The following is a 21,291-nucleotide window of genomic DNA, read 5'->3' on the forward strand; positions in this document are numbered from 1 at the left end:
TGTTGCCAGCAGAGGCGTGAGACACATGTTAATTTTTCTCTATATTTCCTAAGCCGTGAATTGAGATCTTCCTGTGTTTCTGTGCTCCCTAGGGCAATAAGACCAATTGAGCAAAGAATCACCGTTTAATTATTCAAAAGTGTTTCACATTTGAGAATGTAAATAGAAAAGCCACATTTCTGTCACATGGGAACCCTTTGGGAGAGAGCACAAAAAAACACCTTTAGTGCCAGAAATGGAAAAACGTGTGTAAACACAGTGGAACTGCCTGATATTAGACAAAGACACCATTTGATTGATTAATGTAGGTTGCTTGCACTCTTATTTATTTCTGGTACTTTGTGGTAGACCCGGTACCCCCACCATTTATGATACGTTTACAAGGCATGTTTAATACATGGTGCAAAGCTTTCTCTGCAGATTTACCTATTTCTTCCAGTCGGAAGCCGGCTAGTAATCTCAATGGGCGGGTCTTTCTGCCCTTGAGATTACAATGCATGGTTTCTGACATGGTTCCATGCGGGTCTGTCCAACATGGAAACCGTGTCTGAAAGTGTGTTTGGGGTCCCACAGCCCCTTTGGTGCACAACCTCCAGTTGGAAGCCAAGGCGGCCCCTATGATGCCTCCCGTAGATCCCTGTACCTTGTGGTAGGCAGCTTGACGTGCTATCCACAGGGTGCAGGGATGACCCGCACCTCCCGTTTCACTGTGGAGCATGCATTACGGCCGGTTTATGGCCTTAATGCATGCTCCAATAGTGAAATATAGGAATGCGACTGAAAAGTGTTGGGTCGCATCCTAATGAGGAGGTCTGGACCGCCGACCGGGTGTCGGTCAGTCCCAGGACTGAGTCGGTGTCAGGCAGAAGGAATTCCACCCGACATTGAAATCAGGCCCTTAGTGTTTCATTGCTTTTTGCTGGTCACTCTGACTAACTTTTATTTAGGACAATTGTTCCAATTCCGGAAGACTGTATGTCTTCTTTAATTGTTCTATTGGGATCATTCCATGTGAATCAAGTAGATTTCCCACTCTTTGACAACTTTTTTCTAGGCATCTAAGAAATGAATTCATCTGTGAGGGCTGGAGTGAAGTCTGTATTGAAAAAAAGGAGCAAGTGGTGATGGGACATTTATAAGGGCTCTCTTCTCTGCCAAACTTTCCCATTCAGCGAGGGTGGATTTAGTTATTGGGGAGGACTATAGCCCCCTAGCCCTTTTCCTTTTACATAGCCTGGGAACATTCCAGAACTGTATTCCTGCCGGCATCTTGTTTAAGTGTCATAAGTGTTTATCTGAAAACCAATGTTGTTATTGACTTAAAGATCAATGTACATGTTTTTCATAAAAATTCTACTGGTTAATTTTGCAAATTGCAAGTATTCGTGCCTATTGTGATAGGTGGCAGTGTATTAGCAACAATGCTGCTCACTCTAGATACAGACCTGCTGGCTCAACTCAATTAATTCCTCTGTGGCATTCGCTGGTGTTTCAGAACCTCCTTGGGTGCCTGAGGCCTCATCCATCTTGTTAACTTTCCCTTGGTTCAGGAGCTAAGGTCATACAATTGCTCGCTTGCAGATTACAACATTGGCAGAATGAATGGCACCAACATCATGGATTTATTTCAAGTATATTGAGCCAAATCTTACTTATACTGGCCTCACGAATGAGCAGGGAATTTCGTTCTCAAATAAATCATCATTATATAAACACATTATTCAACCACAATTTCTGGTTCCATTCTGGGAATTGTGCGCTTACTTTCTGGACCTTACCTTGGTGTCTCCTAGTTTGCCATGATATCTTTGGATTGAAAGTTGTCTCTGCTCCTCTCCTGTGCTCTCTCTCATGGCCTCCTCTAACCGTGTGCTAGTCTACTTCCTAGTGGTGGTGTCTATAGTCGCTACACTAGTAACATTTACAGTTTATGACTAAATCCCATTCACAAATGAGTGCTTGCTATGTAAAGACATGCAATAACTTCGGAATTGCTATTTCATACAGGAATTCACAGAGCATCTTAATTTGTGATTTACAATTCCAGTCTCGGTATTTGTCACTAATTCTGAGTCACAGATATACTATGAGAAAGGTCATAAAAAGTGGTAAAAAAAAATTGTACATCAACAAGTGTGACCTGTCTCTGATTTAGCTATGTGACCTATTTGCCAATAGATCTCATCGAAAAATATCCCAGCTCAGGAGTGGCACAATGACTGGCTGAATAACTATTAATTACACAGGCTGTTATTTGCGAACCTACAATTGTCTACAAACACTGGGGTGATAGCCTGAAAGAAACAGCTGTGTATTAATTTCTAAAAGGGAAACTTTTATTTAAAGCTGCCCATGTTCCTTGAAGTAAAGGGTGAGGCGTTAAAAAAAAAAATCCTGTTTGAGAAAACTTTGGGAAAGCAGGCAGTGGTCCCCTATTCCCAAAGGAACACCTTGCTGTTCATGAATAAGTTAGAGCCTTCTTTGATATGTTGGTAACTGATCTATCGGCTGCATTTGCTATTGCAAGCCATTGATACTTGTCCTAACAAAATTGACGACCGCAGCGGAAAAGCGGCATCCGCCAAGGTCCCCCCGCCATTGTAATATGGTGGGGGGGTAATAGGTGGCGGACGGGCACGGATGGCGGACGGATCGCCACCACCTGCATGGCGGTGGCGATCCGTCCGCCATCCTAATCAGCCCCAGAGTTTGGAAATGACTAGACCTGTCGTCAACCATTATTTTCCTTATTTCATAGGGACATCACAGCCAGCCATGTCACGGAGGAGGGCCAACCAGGACATTGGTAACAGTCGGATTGTTCCTGAGCCACTGAGGATGGGCCACATTTTGGACCAGTAGTTGTCGAGTGCTGGGTAGGACCAAAGGATGTGTACCATATCAAATATCCAATACCAACAGTTATGGTGTAGTAACAGCCCTGTGTAGTCACACTGGGGACCAGTACTCAGTACTGATTATGTAGAAGTTTAAAGTAAGAGAATTTCAACTTGCCTTCTCGGAGGAAGGAATTGTAGGTCTTAAGAAGTGAAGCCAGGTCTTTGGGGTCCACCACCCCCTGCCAGATGAGGCAAGATGATGCAGGTGTAGATTGAAGGCATTGATAAAAAGATGATAAAGCTTGGATGTCACTGCTGGTTCCAATCCCCATATAGTAATATATAATATGTGTCTAAGAGAATCTGTATTATACATAAGGCCCTGTTTGGACCGGCACCCAGCTACATCAAGGAACTCCTGGAGAAATATGTCCCATGTCGGTCACTAAGGTGCTCCACGGAGGGCCTTCTAAAATGCCCACGATTTAGCTACATCTCTAAAGGCGGCCGAGCCTTCTCAGCTCTCATGCCACAACTTTGGAACAAGCTGCCCGGTCAGCTCTGCTCTGAAAGCTGCCTCCTGCCGTTTAGGAAAAGACTCCTTATTATTCACAGAAGCCTGGGCATAACACTCCCCCTAGGATACAACTCTTCCTGGTACTTCCGTAGATCTGCTCAAAGCGCTTAGAGTCCTGCAGGTATGAAGCGCTGTACAAGTCCAAATTAACAATAACCATCTGATCCCTACCAAATATTCACTGGACACTGTGGTGAAGCTGATGGAATTACAAGTGTCTGTTATTGGGAGACTATATTCCTCTGAAATATCATAAAAGGATTTTAGCCTTATTGTCAGCATGCAGAAAATCTTTAGTAGGGTCATTCTGGCTAGGTTGCATGAGTGGCTCAAAGATGCTGTGTTATTGGTACCACTAAAAGCTGGGTTTAGAGAAGGTGTGGAACTATTGACCAGGTCTTCCCACTCCAGTTGTTGTATTAGAATCAGGGGTTGTCGCCTTTATGTGACTTTTGTTGACCTTCAGTCAGCTTTTAACCTTGTTTTAGAGTTGTACTCCTGAAGGTTTTGGATGAAATGGGCATCCTGAGGTATTTTTAATTTTTCCTGATTATACTACATACTGGCAACTTTGCAGAGGTATGCTGCGGGGCACAGGGCAAACTGACAGATACTGTTCCTGTTAATCGAGGTGTTCAACAGGGATATGTGTTAGCTCAGAGAATGATGCTCCTTCTCTTGCTGGTGTTAGGATCCCGGCCCTACTGTTCCTGGATGTCCCCCTTCTGATTTCTAGATCCCCACTGGGGCTTTAAAAGCACTTGGCACAGTTTGGGTCCTACTGCAGGTAGAGGGGCTTGGAGGTCAACATCAGCAAGATTAAGTGCTTGGTCTTAAATACTTGTCCAACATCTTGGGCCAACCCTGAACTACACAGAGTATGGCTGAAGCAAGTTTCAATCTATGATTACCCCTGGGTCACAGTTACTGAACGTTTCGATTGGGCTCCGCATATTGTAAAATGTTAGTTGAGCTCGAACAGTAGTCTGGTGGAAATAATATGTCCCTTAGGGGTTCCCGATTTCGCCCTATTTCGCCAGACCTACACATTTATAACATGCAAGCTCTGGGGGCTACTTTGTATGGTGCAGAACTTTGGGGCCACAAGGAATGCATCTCCTTGAATAAAGTTGAAAACTGTTTAAGGCATTCACTGACCAATCTCCATGTCAGCACCAAGCTCATTCCCTTGTTCTTAGACCTGGAACAACATAGGGCTAAGACCAGTATTGTATTGATAAAGAATTTGGGTGACACCCAAGCTACTAGCTTATCGGTAGGGTTTAGAGGATGTACTTAGGGCACTGGGTGCCTTAAAAATACCATGGGCCAGGTATATCAAGCAAACTTTTATCTAATTAGGCTTTGCGAGTCTTTGGACTACTCCAGCAAACCTTAGTAGGGTAGCTAAGGCTGCCTTAAAGTATAAGACCTCCACATACATTAGGCAAGTTGGAGCAGGTTCCCTAGCTTCTGCATTCATTGACTTTAACATATATTTTAAATTGGAACTCTGTCTCGATGAGGTCAAGCCCCTTTTAGCTAAGTCATCATGTTTGAAATTCCGTAATGGGACTCTTCCTCTATGTTCCTTTACTTCCAAATGGTAACGAGCAAATAGAGAACTGGAAATAACTTGACCTCTTTGTGATGGACCCAATGAGGCAATTGAACATGTTTTGCCCCCTTGACCAGCTTACCAAGCATATCGGAAAAAAATGATATAGTATGTTGATTCTATGGCAGATCGGTTTGTTTGCGTTCATCCCCAACCAGGTGGTTACCATTTGATTGTACCAATGTGGGGCAGGCATAAAAGCCCTGCTTCGGTATGACCATATCGTTTTGGAATTACAAGCTGTGGTTTGTCAGCCCCCCCCCCCCCCGAAGTCTTTGATAAGTAGTTTGATGGGGGACAACAGGAAGCTGGGATTGTAACTCAGTAGCATCCCCAGTAACTAAATGAACTGTGGAGCAGTCACCATCCTGATAGGCAGCACTCAGCCCCAGCGAGATAAATGGAGATGGGTCAATTTCTCAAAGTCTAGGCAAGTGGAGGCCAACAGTGGGGACAGGAAGTCTTGTGCTAGTTGGTGCAGTATTCTGAATAAGTAAATGTGTAGATATTTCCTGCCTTTTGACAGTCATTTCCTTCCCACACCCTTAAGCAATCTAGGGCTGTGACTATGGACATCTGTATTGCCTTACATTTCCCCCAATTCAATCAGTAACCAGAAAATTCAGAGAAAGAATTTAGTAAGGACATTTTAGTCTAGGAGGAGTGTTAAGCAGCTTGTTTCACCAGTATCTAATCTTGTAGTGCAGATTAAGTGAAACAGAACCACACAGTGTAGTTATAAAAATAGGTATTTATTACAGACACTCACTAACTCAATGCAATATCTCCTCCCTGGATATATAGTTACAATACACACAATACTTTGCTAATACAACCAGTAAGTAGCACGAAAATACAGTAGGCTTCCGGGGGAGATGAAACCATATACAAAAATAGTGGAATGCGACTAGCGGCTGTAGTCGGCAATGGACCCAGAAGACTTTGAAGTTCTGGGGGACCAAGGAACCACCCACGGTAAGGACCCAGGAACCCCACGGAGGTTGTGTGCTAAATGAATATGCAACCATGTGCTCAAGGGAGGTCAATGAGAGAAACATATCCATGGCGTGCTCTCATTGTACACGGAGAATAACAACTTGCTCCACTATTCCCAGTCGGGCTTCAGGGCAGGCCATTCCACCGAATCTGCCCTCTTGGGAGTCACGGAGAAGATCAGGGGACTTTTGGACGACGGGCAAACGGTTGCTCTCGTCCTGCTCGATTTGAGCGCGGCTTTCGACACTATCTCGCACAACAGACTGCTTGCCAGGCTGAGTGGGGATGGTGTCGGAGGGGCCGCATTGGACTGGATTAGATCTTATCTGAGCAACCGGACGTTTCAGATCTCGTCCTCACATGCCCAGTCGGACATTTTTCCGTCATCCCATGGTGTGCCTCAGGGCTCAATTTTAAGCCCACTATTTTTCAATCTTTACCTCCGCCCCCTCGCTGATTTAGCAGAGCGAGTAGGTCTTGAACTGATGACCTATGCGGATGACTCACAGATTATTTTTTCCCTCACCAACGCAGAATCTTCATCCCCTTCAGCTCTGAAACTTGGTCTTCAGGAGGTCTTCAGCTGGATGTCAACTAACCAGCTGAAGCTTAACGGGGAGAAGACGGAGATTCTTCTTCTGGGAAAAAATCGGGATCTGTGGCAGGAGAGGCACTGGCCGCCATCCCTGGGAGCTTTTCCCAGCCCATCTACCCAGGTTAGAAACTTAGGGGTGTGCATCGATGATTCTCTATCGATGAAACAACAGGCTAATAAAGTGGCTGGCATTTGTTTCACGATAATTAAATGGCTGCGGAAGATTATCTGGATGCTGCCTGTGGATACCCAGAAGACCGTAGTCAATGCGCTAATAACATCTAGACTTGACTACGGTAACATTCTATATCTGGGCTCCAACTTAGCTGTAACCAGACGGTTGCAGCTTGTCCAGAACTCCGCAGCCAGGCTGTTGTGTAAGATCCCTAGGACAGCAAGGATCTCGAGCCACCTTAGAGACCTACACTGGTTGAAAGTTGAAAACCGGGTTCGGTTTAAGGCCTTGACCTACATGTTCAAGATTAGAGCGGGAACCGCACCACGGTATTTGCAGAAACTGGTCAAGCCTCATGTACCTGTACGCAATCTTCGCTCTTTAAATGGAGCAACTTTCACAGTACCCAGATTCAAACTGGCCCGAATGGGAGGTAAATCTTTTTCCCGCCTGGGACCAGTTCTTTGGAATTCCCTTCCTTTAGCCCTGCGGAAAGAGGAGAACTATGCCAGTTTTAAGAAACAAGTTAAAACCTGGCTGTTTAATAAATAACTGTTTAAATAAATAGCGGTCAATGTGTTGTCAACAGTTGCTTTCTGTGCTTTGTCCCTTTTAGCCATGGCGCCGGGAAACCCTTTGTGGGTATCTGTGCGCATTATAAATGCAAAAAAATTAAAATAAATAAATAAATAAATGAGGGAGTCGCAGTTGTAGTTGTTAAGATAAAGGACCCTTCTCAGAGAAATTGGAAGACACCCCATGGAAGATAGATGGTTCGAGAGTCACTCCACCCTTGGATACCAAGGAGACCAGGTTACTTGTCCCAGGGAAGCCAGGTACATAGGTAGGAAGTGACGTTGGGAACCACCATAGACCTCAATGGAGAACTTCAAGTGAATGCTGCTGGCGAAGAAACTGGAGGAGTGTGTTGGAACCCAAGGGTGGATTTGAGAAGAAGAGTACCTGTAAGCAGAGGGGACAGAGTCTAGGTCACTCAGGAGTGACCAGGAGACACAGGAGTTCAGTGCCAACTAATATTGGATGTTACAGGAGCGTTGACATGCCTTTTTCCCTGCAGCTACGTGGACCAGGTGACACTGAGGATGACTACGAATGGTGTATGAGCTGTCCCATGTTGGATATGTTGATATCCTAGGGGGCCAGTGCGGCAACAGACCTTGGCAACTGCAACACATGGAAGAAGAGGAAAAGGTTCTGTGTCTAGACCAGCAAGGTCCAAGAGACTCACCACGTTCAAGAAAGTCAGAGTATGCCCCGAGCAAGTAGGGGAGGCTACTGGAATCAAAGAAGCCCCTCGACAGGGCTCCTCAAGATTGTCGATGGCAATGACTGCCACTAGAAGAGCTCAGCCATTGTCCAACAGCACCAGCAAATGAACAGAGGCCATGTACCAGTCCTCAGCAGGCATGAGATCACAATTGTCAGAGTCATAAAGGTGGTCATAAAGGGAGATAACTACCTCTGCAATACCCGTGGGGAATAGAAGAAACTGGATAATTGAGTCACAATTAGCTGGTTTGGATAGTTGGGTCTTTTGCTGGCACAGTTGAAAGGCTAAAAGCCATCCTGTCTTATTGACCCTCTCATAAAGTCTCTGTTTGAGTTTAGTGAGCGCCTTCTCCACGGCAGAGGTGTAAAGTGCATTATGTTAAAATTTAGCAATTTCCAGCCTGTGACGATTGGCAAGCGAAGGTGCCTTGTTATAGTACACATCAAGGGAGGAGACCTGCTTTTTCAGGTGAGTCCTCTCTGTGGTGCAGCAACACTTCACCAATGCACTGTTCATCTTCAAGAGGCCCCTTCAGGCAGCCTTCCTGGCTGTCAAAACACCTGTTGTGAGGCGAGTGAGTGCTTGTTTTCTGCTCTGTATATCCTAGCAAGGGCATTTAGCATTGCCATGTCCTCTGGAATGCTATATTTGGAGACCTGCATATGCCACAAACTAGTCATTGGGGCCTAGTCCCCAAAGTCACCTCCCTTAGTACTGGGAAATGATCCAAGATTTTCCCTGGCAGGATGACAGAGTGCAATGGGAGGGAGATAAGAAAGGGAGGGTACCACAGCACTTACTCTGATATTTTTATGTTTAACAAAACTGGACAGGCCATTAACATTCATGGACACGGCACGGAGAGTCGGTGGATGAGGCATCACTATGTATAAAGGAGGGTGCCCACATGAATATTATGGAGGAAGGTAGGCATCCCTGCCCTAAAGCTTGTACCCAGTGGGAAAGCCATGCCCAGTGAGATTGTAGTTTCATCCAGGAGGGTGAGTGAGGAAATAAGCAATGCGAGTTCTCTGTCAATGTACACAAGAGGCAACTAACAAACTGTGGTCCCCAGAACTAACCATGGCTGCGGAGACTAGGAGATCTTGTCGGCCAGACCGGATCCATAGAGTAAAGGTATGTGAAGTGTCACCTGGGTGGATAATCGGGATATAGAACAGTGGAAGGGGCGACTGGTAGTAGGCATGCCTCTCCTTCAGCTCCAGGTCTACAGGTGTGAGAACAACAGAGAGCAGTCTGAAAAGAAACAAGCTCCTCACCCCACCAACACCATGAAATCCCTCCACCAAAAGGCACAACCATACATGACAATTAATTACAATACAAGCATTGTACAATAAATAAACCAGTACCCCAAGCAGGGGAAATGTAATATGAAACTTCAGCAAAGAATATAATTGTTGGTAGGACCATGGATAACTTGTCAGAGAAATGGAGCACAACATATCTAGGGCCAGAGTCTGAAACAACCTCATGAGAGATGTATGTGCTTCAGGGGGATCTGGATTTGTCCTGGTCCCTGACCTGGTTCAGAACATTGATCACACGGTATAGGCCCTGTCTGCCCAAATGTGAGTGTGAAGGGAGGTGAGTCTTTCCATGGGGGGGGCGGCGTTTAGTCCACTGGAGTTGTCACCTCCCTCCACCTGGAGCAAGAATGAAGCAAGGTTAGAAGATGACTTCATTGTGCCCCTATAGGACACTGTCTGTCTGTATAGTGCACTAAAACAAAGTACACTTTGTAGAGAGTCCAGTGGGACCCAGACTTGTGTACAGAGGCCAAAGTAGATAATACTAACTCTATATTTGTGGTAGTGTGGACAAGCAGTTAGGCTCATCAGAGGGCAGTGCTAAGTATTTGCTGTACTCACAGAGGCAGTAAACGAGGCACATACTCAAGAATACATCTGAGACAAATGTTCCAAAATAACATTGATTTTTATTGAAGTTTTTAGACCAAGAACTTCGTTTGACAGTAAGCGCATTTTAACATATGAATTTTTCAAGTTTGCAAAATAAATCACTTTTGTGCACAATTACACACCATTGAATTCATTGGGAGATATCAGAAAAATGCCTATTAACTCACATAGTTGGATCACAAAGATCACCTTCAAGGTTTAGGTAAGGAGGCCAGGCCCAGTATTCAACCAGCAGATTCTCAGGAATATCCCAGATTTGTCTGGGAACAGTGTGCTGAGGTTGTTGGTAGCTGATGCTCTACGAAGATGGGGCATTTGAAAACACACTGCACAAGGACTCTTGAATGTAAATCTGGGGGGGGTCCTAAAGTAGCAGGTCGCAAGGTCCTCGGGACCACAGGAGCACAGCTTGTTCATCGGTACCCAGGCTAGGCAAGCTGAGTGCAGGGCCGTGTTGCTAGGATATGAATTTACCTTATAAAATTAAAAGACAAGAGGCATTTGGCAAAACAGGAACGAGTTGGTTTAGTTAAACAGAGTGTGCAGGAGAGTATCAACAGAGTCAAGTTTGAAGAAAGTTTCTCACTGTACAGAAGATTTGGCTGACAAAATATACAGTTTGTGAGGTACAATTAACCAATCTTAAATTCTTAGAAAAGCATCATAGTCATAAACATAAGTAAAACTATCTGATAAGTGGGACACAGGTGGCTCTCAACCTTGGGGAGTCTAGTGTGGACCAGTGTGTATGTGTCCAAATGTCCGGTGTGGGAGGGCATGATCACTACATTTGGTGTGCATGGTGTGTCCCGATTTGCTGAGTATTCCTAACTTTATTTGTCATCTGACTTTGTGGTATTTTGGAAACCCGCAAATTTCCTCTCACCTCTTTGTGGTGTAGCTGCCTATCTTTGGGATTGATCAGGGTTCTCCCTGGGGTTGTCTTTGGGCTAAGTGTAACCCCACCTGTGATCTGTCAAGTGGTAGGCTTGGGTTTGGGTCGCTTGGCCTGTCTGACTACGTACCTTTGACTAAGGGTGGCTCTCAACCTTGGGGAGTTTAGTGTGGACCAGTGTGTATGTGTCCAAATGTCCGGTGTGGGAGGGCATGATCACTACATTTGGTGTGCATGGTGTGTCCCGATTTGCTGAGTATTCCTAACTTTATTTGTCATCTGACTTTGTGGTATTTTGGAAACCCGCACATTTCCTCTCACCTCTTTGTGGTGTAGCTGCCTATCTTTGGGATTGATCAGGGTTCTCCCTGGGGTTGTCTTTGGGCTAAGTGTAACCCCACCTGTGATCTGTCAATTGGTAGGCTTGGGTTTGGGTCGCTTGGCCTGTCTGACTACGTACCTTTGACTAAGGGTTGATTGAGAGTTCACCTTGGGTAAATTAGACAGAAATTACATGTTTGTTATAACGGATACAACTAATATGGCGGTCATTGATATCATTTTTGGCGGTATCCTCATTATTGTGCGTCCAGTTGTCATAGCGTACATTGATATTGTCTTTACTGAAATTGACATTGTTATGCGTACATAGTTTATGGCATACATTGACATTGTTTCTATGGTATCAACATTGTTATTCAGGCATAGTTTGTTGTGTACATCATTATTGCATTTATTGGTATTGCCGCTGTCGGGCCTGCATATATCATGGTGTTTAATGACAACATTTGCATGGATATTAACCACACCTCCTCATCTAACTCATTTTTCTGCCTTTCCTCCTGCAAAATGTGGAATAGGAAAGGAGGGTTGGCATCCTTCACAATCTAGAGCTGGCACACGGTATGCCATATTCACTCTTGTTTTCTATGCACCAAGACATGCAGTCAGCAACAGAAGTTTGCATGGTCATGGTGAACAGAGAGAATGAGGCACTGGCAATACCCTTAAGCACACATGCATGCAATGATGTCTGTGGCATTTCCATTAAGAGGTAGGCTAATCAATGCTTAGAAGAGCAGCTCCAGAAAATATTACTGTTGTGGGCCTCATCCCCCAGTAGAAATGGCACAAGCACCTGAGGGGTGGCATCTAAAAAATTGTTGGCCAGCAGATATAGATTACCAGAAGGTCTGGAGCCATGGGCATGTCTGACGGGGATGTGCTGGGTGCCACCAGGTGCCCCTCAGGGCTGGAAACAAGAATGGCATCCCACTGGCCAGTGAATCAGCAGAGCACTCACCCCTTCCTGAGCCACTTCGCCAACATTTGGCTTAGAAAGGGCAGATGTTGACAACAGAGCCAAGTAGGGGCAGATATGATGTTGGGTGATCCAGGTGTCTACGGCAGATAGTCTCCATCCCCCAACTGGAGCACAGAATGATTAGTTCTAGGGAAAGCATCATTCCTGGGGTATCACCTTCGTGAGAGTGACAGCCTCAGCAGTAGTCCAGGCACAAATAAGAGTAGGCTGACATCTTCCGGAGGCCTCATGAGGTCCGAATCCATATATGAGAAGAGACCCTCTGAACAATCCTCTGAGCCTTTCATGGGAACAGGTAGCTGGCAATAGAAAGCAGGCATCAAGTGGTGCTTGGTCCACCACCACAGCGTGCACGGGGCAAGGAAGGAGCACCCAAATAGGAAGGCGTCTAGTGAGGCAGGCTTGCGGGGAAGGAGCAGGTATGCGAGGGGAAGGCTGCAGGGTCTCCCCTCTTCTCCCTGCAGGTGAGGTCTGAGGATGAGGATGGGAGCACCTCGCTCCTGGGTCATCTGCTGTCCGTCTACCGCTGCAGCCCCACGAAGGTCAGACTTGCTGCCGAAGCCTTTTCAGTTTCCTCAGCAGCTGCTGCATTTGGAGCAGGACACTCTATAGGCCAGTCTGTACATTCTCTGGCCAAGCGCGGCTAAGAAAGAAAGGGTGGGGGAAGGGCGCTGTGAGCCACCACCTGCACGGTACACCAGCACTCCCAGAAACAGGTCTGCCAGGGTGAGACCTCCTCCAGGGTCCCTCCTCCACCAGATGCGCAGCTGGGACCTGTGCCTGAAGCATAGTCCACAGCCGAAGATCTTCCCGGTGATGGAGCCTATCGATGAGCCGCCAGCTTGCTCCATGGTACCTCCGCCAAAGTGTCCATTCATTATTGTCATTTCTGTTTTTTATTTAAAAGAGACTTGCAGTCTTGTGCATTGTGAATATCCTCCTCTTTGCCAGTGTAATATTGACTTTCTTGTCTGCATTGTACTGTTTTCAATGATTTTTGATTCTTTTTTCGGGCCTGCTCCTCGAAGCTGCCAATGTAAAGTAATGATGTTCCTTAATTGCAATTAGTAAGTCAAAGACTTAATTTTCATATTAGATATCCCCAGTGACAGTGCCTTCAGAAGCATTCATTAATATTGCTGCTTCTAACAGCTTCATTTCACAAATAATGTTGATATAACATGCATGATATCAACATTATATTCATTCACTTTATGAAAATATGCGAATGGGAGAAAGTGATAATAAAATAACACACATAGTACAACAGCCTTCATTTAGTAGCTGCAAATATTCCTCTGAAAGACGAGGGCAGCCTCCATAACTCGCACGCCTTGTCAGAGATCTGACATTAACACGTACTTGTCTCATTAAAAATTGAGAACAAGATCAGTGCAGCGGTACAAAGAAGCAGCGGTGACTTTTTCGCAACGAACCCGGAGGTCGAAATAGATCATTCCCGTTTATTCAGCCACTGGCCTTTGAGGGACTTTTTCTGGTCTTTTACCCAGCGTCAAACGATTGCAAATCATGCCATTTATGTGCCATCCTTTATTGAACTTATTTTGTTCCTGTTTATTGAGCAAAGCTTTACTTTTGTTGGCCTCAGGAATAACCAGAGATTTTTCCCCAAATAAATCCAATTCGTCAACCAAAATTTCAAGTTCTTTTCTGGGAACTTCTACAAAGTTTACTTGTGAATTCTCTGAATCTGTAGCGGATAATTACAAATCGACGATAAACTGACTTGCCTCTCTCCATTATATGGTACAGAAAATATAACACAACAGCATTACCAATGTAAGGTGACGAAGCCTACCCCTCATGAAAGCCAGGAAGGGCGAATGCGTAGTCAGGCTTAAGCCTCGGGAACCTAGGAGTCATTCTCTGCACACACTATATATGAATTCGGGTGGGAGAGATTAAGAGCACACCATTATGCATCGCCCCTTCTCGCATCCATGCGTATACCAGTGATGCTTGAAGCAGAAGGTATCTGCTGTCATTTTCATCCCCTAAATTCTGTCATTGCTTTTATATGCCTGTGTGCTTACTGCATTCTGAAAAGCACTAAGCAGAAAACTGAAATACATTTTAAAAAAATCAATAAACCTGTGTAGATTAAATGAAAGCATATTCTTAAATATAGTAAAGATAGCATAATCTAACAAATAGATGTATTTATGTATTGAACATTTATAAGCTTCCATACTGCATCACTGGCTACACAAACAACTTGTATTTTATTGGCTTTTCTGTGTGGAGGATGTAGACAGACTATCAGGAGAAAAGCCATGTGTTCATGTTTCCTGGATCTGTACTGGTCCTCGATCAGGCTTAGGTGGACTATTAGGGCAGAAGAAAAGATGGGAAAATAATCACTTTCAGCAGGAGGAGTGACAATAGATTGGGCACAGTGAGTATGATTGGGCATAGTGAGTCGGATTGGGCATAGTGAGTATGGTTGGGCATGTTGAAACAGATATCGAAGTCTTGAACCTAAATTTTATTATCATCAATCCGAAGGGATTATTCCCATTAAAAATTATTTGCAGAGACGTTATCTTTGGACAAAGTTTCGAGTCATAACTGAAAGAAAATAATTAAAAAATGACTTGAAAGAGGAGGGAACGAGGGAAGCAGAAAACCATACATCATAAATGAACATGATAATATAGAGCCCCAAAATGTCCATATACCATTCTATGCACCCCTAGGTTTTGAAGTGGGTTGCGTATCATCGGATTATTGAAGAATCTTGATGTTTTTATCTGTGGCTAGAGCACCAAGAAGCTCCGAGTGGAGATGAAACATGACAGAGGACAGTATGGAACCCTGGGGTGCACCATGGGTAATAAAGTTGTTTTGGAACTTAGAGTAGCCCATGTGAACAAACTGGTATCAGTTGGAAAGGTAGGAGGAGAACCAGTGAAGGACATTACTGGTGAATCCTAAGTGAGACTACAATGTGTGGATACCTATGAGGGTGGGATGTTCCACTCTGTCGAAAGCAGAGGAGATCTAGCAATATAAAGAGGCATGAGTCATCTTCATCTGTTGTCAGTAGGGCATCAACTACGTTGTGAAAGATGGCAGTCTGCATGCTGCATTGTGATCTGAAGCCAGACTGCTAGTCATGCAGAAGATGCTAGCATTAATATGATGTTGGTGTGCAGCTTAGACTGCTTTTTTAATTATCTTGCCTTGGAATGCTATGTGAATAATGGTCCGGTAGTTGGCAAGGTCAGCAGGATCTTGTCTAGGTTTCTTTTGGAAAGACAGGATTGTCCCTATCATGAGAGCTCCAGAGAAGAGGCCTTAAGACATTGACAATGGTGCATAGAAGTGAAAAAGCATCCTCATAGACAGCTTTGTTGAAATATAAGGGTAAGGCATTATCTTCATAAGAACTGGCCTTGAGGGAATTGAATAGGTTGACAAGATCTGCAAGAGATAAGTTGTGAAGGATGGCCAGAAATCTACAGGAAAGGGTGGGTATATGAAATGAAGCAAACTTTGTGTTGTCAATGATCAGGAGGAACTTCTGCATGTTTTGACTGAGATTGATCAAATTACACTTTTATGTGCATAGGGGAACAAGTAGGCCTTGCAGGGCCTCGATGCAGTGCTTGTGTGTCATGAAAAGTGTTCTCCTTCTGTTAGTGTTGTTGGTATAGGGCTTTTCTTTGGCTGATTTGATTAGCTATCTGTGTGTTGTACAGAGTGACTTCAGTACCAGGAGGTCATCAGGAATTCTGTTTCATATTAATTTTCTTTTTTTTTCGGATTATTTATTGTCAACAAGTTCTCTAAAGTACCGGTTGCTGAAGGCTTTGGGATGTAAAAAGTAGTTGCTTCGATGGGTGTTGATGCCAAACATGGAATTTCTAGGGTGAGAGATGCGTTCAAATGTTAGGTTGATTATGGAGAAGTCTTTGAATGATCTCGAAGGTTTGGTTCTCTCTTTTGTGTTTGCCTCGGTTTATTGGTAGAGTACTAAGCAGAAAGATATGGATGGCAACGTGGTCATTCCAGCCCCGGTAAATGGGTGGTTTGCATTGGATTTTTGACGATGTTTTCAGAGGATATAGCCTATGGAGTGTTGTGGTTGTGTGACAAGTTGTACCACATTGAGAGTTTTTCTACTTTTTATTTCTTTATTGAGGTTTTTTCAGATAAGATGTCATACATGTAGCAATACAAAATCAAACACAACCAACTATGCAATATCCTTTTTAATAGACAAAGCCTGTGCATTATGCCAACATCTATTTCACATCGTCAACCACTTCTTTCTTCTTCAGTGCCCTCTTTTCACTCTTCCCGGAATGCACTTCCTTGCATCTCCCTCACTTCCAAACATACACAGCATTCACTCACATTTAGGCAATGTATTTACTTTTAGGCAGTTTATTTACTTTTGCTTTTGCCCTGTAAATATTTTGCCATCTGTGTAGCCCCTTTGCACATATTTTCTCAAAATTGCAATTACAACTGGAATACATGACTATTGTTCTGTGTGCACTTTGCTTTGAGTTCAGCATCAGAGCTCTCAATCAAAGCCTCTCATAAACACCTGCACAGAAAAAATACAGACAGAAACACAACATCATTAAACAGCCAACTCTTAAAGAAGGCACGATTAAGTAAAACTTGAAATAAGAGACAAACTTTGGGCCCGATTAGGATGGTGGGCAGACTTACATCTGCCAGCCACCCTATCGTAGACAGGACTGCTCGACAGGCTGTCGGCGGTCCAGCACTAAGCATTACAATGCGACCGCCACCACTGCGGCTGAAATGCCTATATTTTAAATTGAGGCAGGTGCTGCTGGTTGCAGCACCCGTAGCAATGCAAAAATTGGACACTTTACATATCCCTGCAGGCAGGCAACATGCAGGGCCTGCCACATGGTGCAGGGATATGTAGGGACACCATAGGTGCCCCCAGTGCCCAGACCTTAGGGCCAGGGGGAAGAGGGGCCTGCTACGGGCCCCCAAAGTCCCTTTCACCTACCTGTTAATGGAGGGTTAACCACCAGAAACAGGCGGGCAGGAAGGGACATCGTAATCCCTACAGTATTGCCTGGTAGGCACTGCCACCATTATAGGGACTACAAACCCCTCCGCCGTACTGGCGTGCTCAAGGAGCCTGTCGGATGCGTGCCGGTCGGTCTTTCCAACTGCCACACAGCCGCCCGCCATTGAAATATGGGGGCAGATGTGATGGGTCCCATGGCGGTGGGACCGCAACCAACGGGCTGTTGGAGGCGGTCCCGCCGCCATCCTAATTAGGCCACTAATTTACTGACATACATTACCTCAATGTTTTAACACTCATTGTTCAAAAATCCATCCATGTTTTTGGCATTAATGTTGTTAAGGGCATGAAGATAGGGCCAGTTTTAATACCAGAGAGAAGATAACTGTCTACTGTAGCACATATCTCTCTCTTTGTGTTTGACGCGGGTATTTGAATCAACTTCACAAGGGAATGATAACCCTGGCCTGCACGTCTTTTAGATCCATTTTGCGAGGGAACAAATGCAACAGCTCCACGTCTAACAGGGCCAGCTAGGTGCAGCCAGGGTCTGGGGTGTCACAGTGGGGGAAGTTAGGCTTGTGAGGGGTCTCAGAACAATATTCATAAAAGAAGATTAGCATTCTAACACCTACCTTTACTGAGGACAAGGCACCAAAACACATGTGCATGCATCCACTCCTACTTGTGATGAATCAGAAAGGATCAGATCTATGTCTCTGAAGGACAGACAGCTGCTCTCGACTGAGGACGGAGACTCTAGCGCCCCAAACCATGACTCTGAGAGCGTCACTGGCCAATAGTGGATACTGCCATAGACTACAATAGCAATGATTCCTTATGAAGGCTTTTAGAACACAAGACCTGCGTCATGTGTCAGAGTTCAGAAAGTTGATTACTGCCTGGCTTACGTCTCCCGCTTTAGAACGATGTGGGGTAGGCAGCCTGGGACAGACAGCCCAGACTTAAATACATTGATTGGTTTAGAGATACAATTGTATCTCTAAATATATGGATCTATTTAATATTTGTATTGGAATTTGAAGGAAATAATTTTAGGGGGGAGCAGCCCCAGAGCCTTGATGGAGAATCACACCAGCGGCCATGTAGCCTGTGCAGCAGGCTACACTCCCTAATAAATTATTTCTTCCATGGCATTGGCCCTCACTGTTGGATACGGGTTGATAAACCTAATTCAGCCATTGATCTTCTGGTGAAACCAGCTGCAACTTGCTCTAATGCTGTATGAATTACAAATATTCTAAAGATGCACCTCTTACCGCAAATGTATCTACTAAGATTGTACCACAGAGTTTTGAGAATTTTAAGATATAAACATATCATGGAGAAAATATCTAATACCAAAATTTCAAAATGTAAGTGCTTATAGAGAAAGAATAGATCTTCTCTTCCTAACGCCACATCTACGTATCTTGAAGATATATATCGTCTAGGTATGTATACGTGGAGAAACATATGGAAAATCTATACTTACCTTACATATAATATTTGGGATTGAATATTTTGTTCTCAATATATTTATACCTTGATGTTCAAGCTATGATATGCAGGGAGACAACTTCTAGTAATGCACATTATTATCAATGTACATATACGAAACTCCACTGCGCATGTCCAGCATTCAATTGCAACACCTGCATAGAGGTGCGTCTGTTTTCATTGTTACTCCAATTACAGTTATTTCATACCTGTTGTTCATTTTCTGTTCTTTATTCAGATTTCTTCATATGCCCTTCTTTCTGTTCATGGGTTGCTTGTTGGTGCTCACTCCAATTACTTCCACCCTACCTTATCCGTCCATTTTTATAAAGCCATTGATTCACTACATCTGTGATCATGGGCTTATATTTAGCAGCTTGAAGATATCTGTGTTGCATTCTTTGTTTTTTTACTGCTTTTTCTCTTGGTGGTCTATGTGTGGGCCAATCACCTCATATTTTGTTTTCTGTATTTGATTTTGCCTTACAGAAAGTGAGTTATCTCTCTCTGGAGTCTTAATCCTTAATTGTATAATGTGTGGACCTCACTGGGATCACTAGATGACGCTTTGATGTTCCAGTCAGGGGCTCTCCAGAGGTCTTCTTATTCAGTTCTCTAGTACCTATCAGCTTTGTCTGGTTGTTATAATGCTGAATATGATTTACTCTTATATTGACTCATTAGCTGCTACCATAAGTGTCCTTCTTCTGTGTTCTCTTTGCTTATTAACTCAGAAAAAGGATGTGCAAATTGGTAAGCAGCAACCTGTAAGTCTCTGAGTACGTTTCTGGATGAGATAATCAGCAGAGGGATGCATATCCTGCTAGAAATAACAGAATAGAGAATTGTTTATTGGTGGACAGGTTTACGGGGCACAGAGTCATTTTAATGAATTTTCTTATACAATTTATTTTCAAGGGTAGCACTGCTGATTTCAGTGGTAACTGCATTACATTGAAGGATATCTGTTTAAAATTGCTATTATGTTTCTGCATACTGGCCATTTCTTTCCGAAAGTGACGTTTCCTGTTTCTCTCTCTAGGTTGACAATAGATGCTGAATGTCAGCTGAAGCTGAACAACTTCCCAATGGACAAGCACTCCTGCCCTTTATCATTTTCGAGCTGTAAGTAATGCAATCCGGAGTGTTTGATAATGAATACACTGGTCAGCAGTTTACTCTTGCAACCTTATTGCAGCTCCTCGAGAAACCGCATAGCTTTAGAATGCCAACACATCATCACCTTGCTTTCAAGCAAAGACTGGAGATGGGTGAGGGTGCACCAACGCTCTTTCTTACCACCCAGAGGTGTTTCTCTCCCGGTCTTTGCCAAATATGCCTAATTGACATACTTTGCTCAATGCTTCTTGCAATGGCAGATCTCAATATTTAAAAAAAAAATTGTACACAGATAAATGGTCATCAACATTTGAAAATTTTGTAATCCTGTGGTCAACCCACATCTTTTGGGAGGATAGTCTATTCACAGAACTCAATAATAAAGTATGTTTCCTTGGTTTCTCCCGGGGATTTGATCAACATTAAAAAAAAGTCTGACAGGTTGTCTGAGAACATCGCATGACACCTGCGATTTAAAGCTGATTATTACTTTTTGATGTTGAGGTGTCAGATTCAATAAGGAACTATGCTGAATCCCTGAATTTTCCTCATTTGGTTCCTGTCCTCCTGCACCCTAATGCGGCATGCAAAATGATTGTTTCCTGGAAATGCATACGCCACTGTTGAATGCAATGCATTGCCTGTGACACCGCTGATGTAAAACCTAGCATATATTACTTCTGTCATCCAGGCCTTCTCACAGTGCACCATGCTTTCAAATGAACCAAAGCCATTGCTGTTCCTTTTCCTTGAAATTAAGACAACCTTTGTAGAATTTCATTGGACATTCCATTATTTGAGATTGAAAACATTTATCAGTACGGAATTTTGGAGATCAGTCCATGGATCCTCTCATCTTGGTCCTCATTAGCAATCCTATAGGTGTAAACATACTCCATTAGTGGTGGGTAGGAGTGGTGACATTGGATTAGCATGGAGATTTCCTCATTGGAAAGGCTAGGAAACGTCCTGTCAGAGCCTCAGGCTGTTTATTGGGAGTTTGCCAGTGTCTATGCATCTCAGCTGAGAGTGTGTCTGGGTCTTCGGCTTCAGTGACACATGCTGCTCAGCAGATTTTTATTAACCAAAGTAATATAATTGGCACTGCTACAGATCAATCACTGCAATACCAACCTTTGCAATGACAATAATTTGCCAAATTGATTTTGGTCTTACTGATCTGTGCAAAAATGTGACTTTGCCATTGTTGGTGTCGATGTTTATTTTGTACTGTCAAGTCAGTGTAGATTGTGGTGAAACATCCTCCATGCATGGTAATTTTCCATAGTTTATTCCTCCATTGGGCAGTCATTACAAAGATAAGAAACATAAAGTAGTCTATATGTAAGAGCAGTATCTTGTTATGAAAAATGATCA

At 43.9% G+C, this 21,291-nt stretch overlaps 1 protein-coding gene across 3 annotated transcripts in view; it reads left to right on the forward strand.

Annotated features, from left to right (window-relative positions):
* GABRG2 (gamma-aminobutyric acid type A receptor subunit gamma2) overlaps positions 1–21,291 on the forward strand; it is a 553,433-nt gene that overhangs the window by 365,043 nt on the left and 167,099 nt on the right. For all 3 annotated transcript variants that reach the window (XM_086931400.1, XM_086931401.1, XM_086931402.1), the window contains one exon: positions 19,838–19,920. In XM_086931400.1, the coding sequence (XP_086787526.1) occupies positions 19,838–19,920 (83 nt within the window). The remainder of the gene's footprint in view (positions 1–19,837; positions 19,921–21,291) is intronic.

This window comes from Lissotriton vulgaris, chromosome 7 (assembly GCF_964263255.1).
Source record: "Lissotriton vulgaris chromosome 7, aLisVul1.2, whole genome shotgun sequence".
Lineage (NCBI taxonomy): Eukaryota > Metazoa > Chordata > Amphibia > Caudata > Salamandridae > Lissotriton > Lissotriton vulgaris.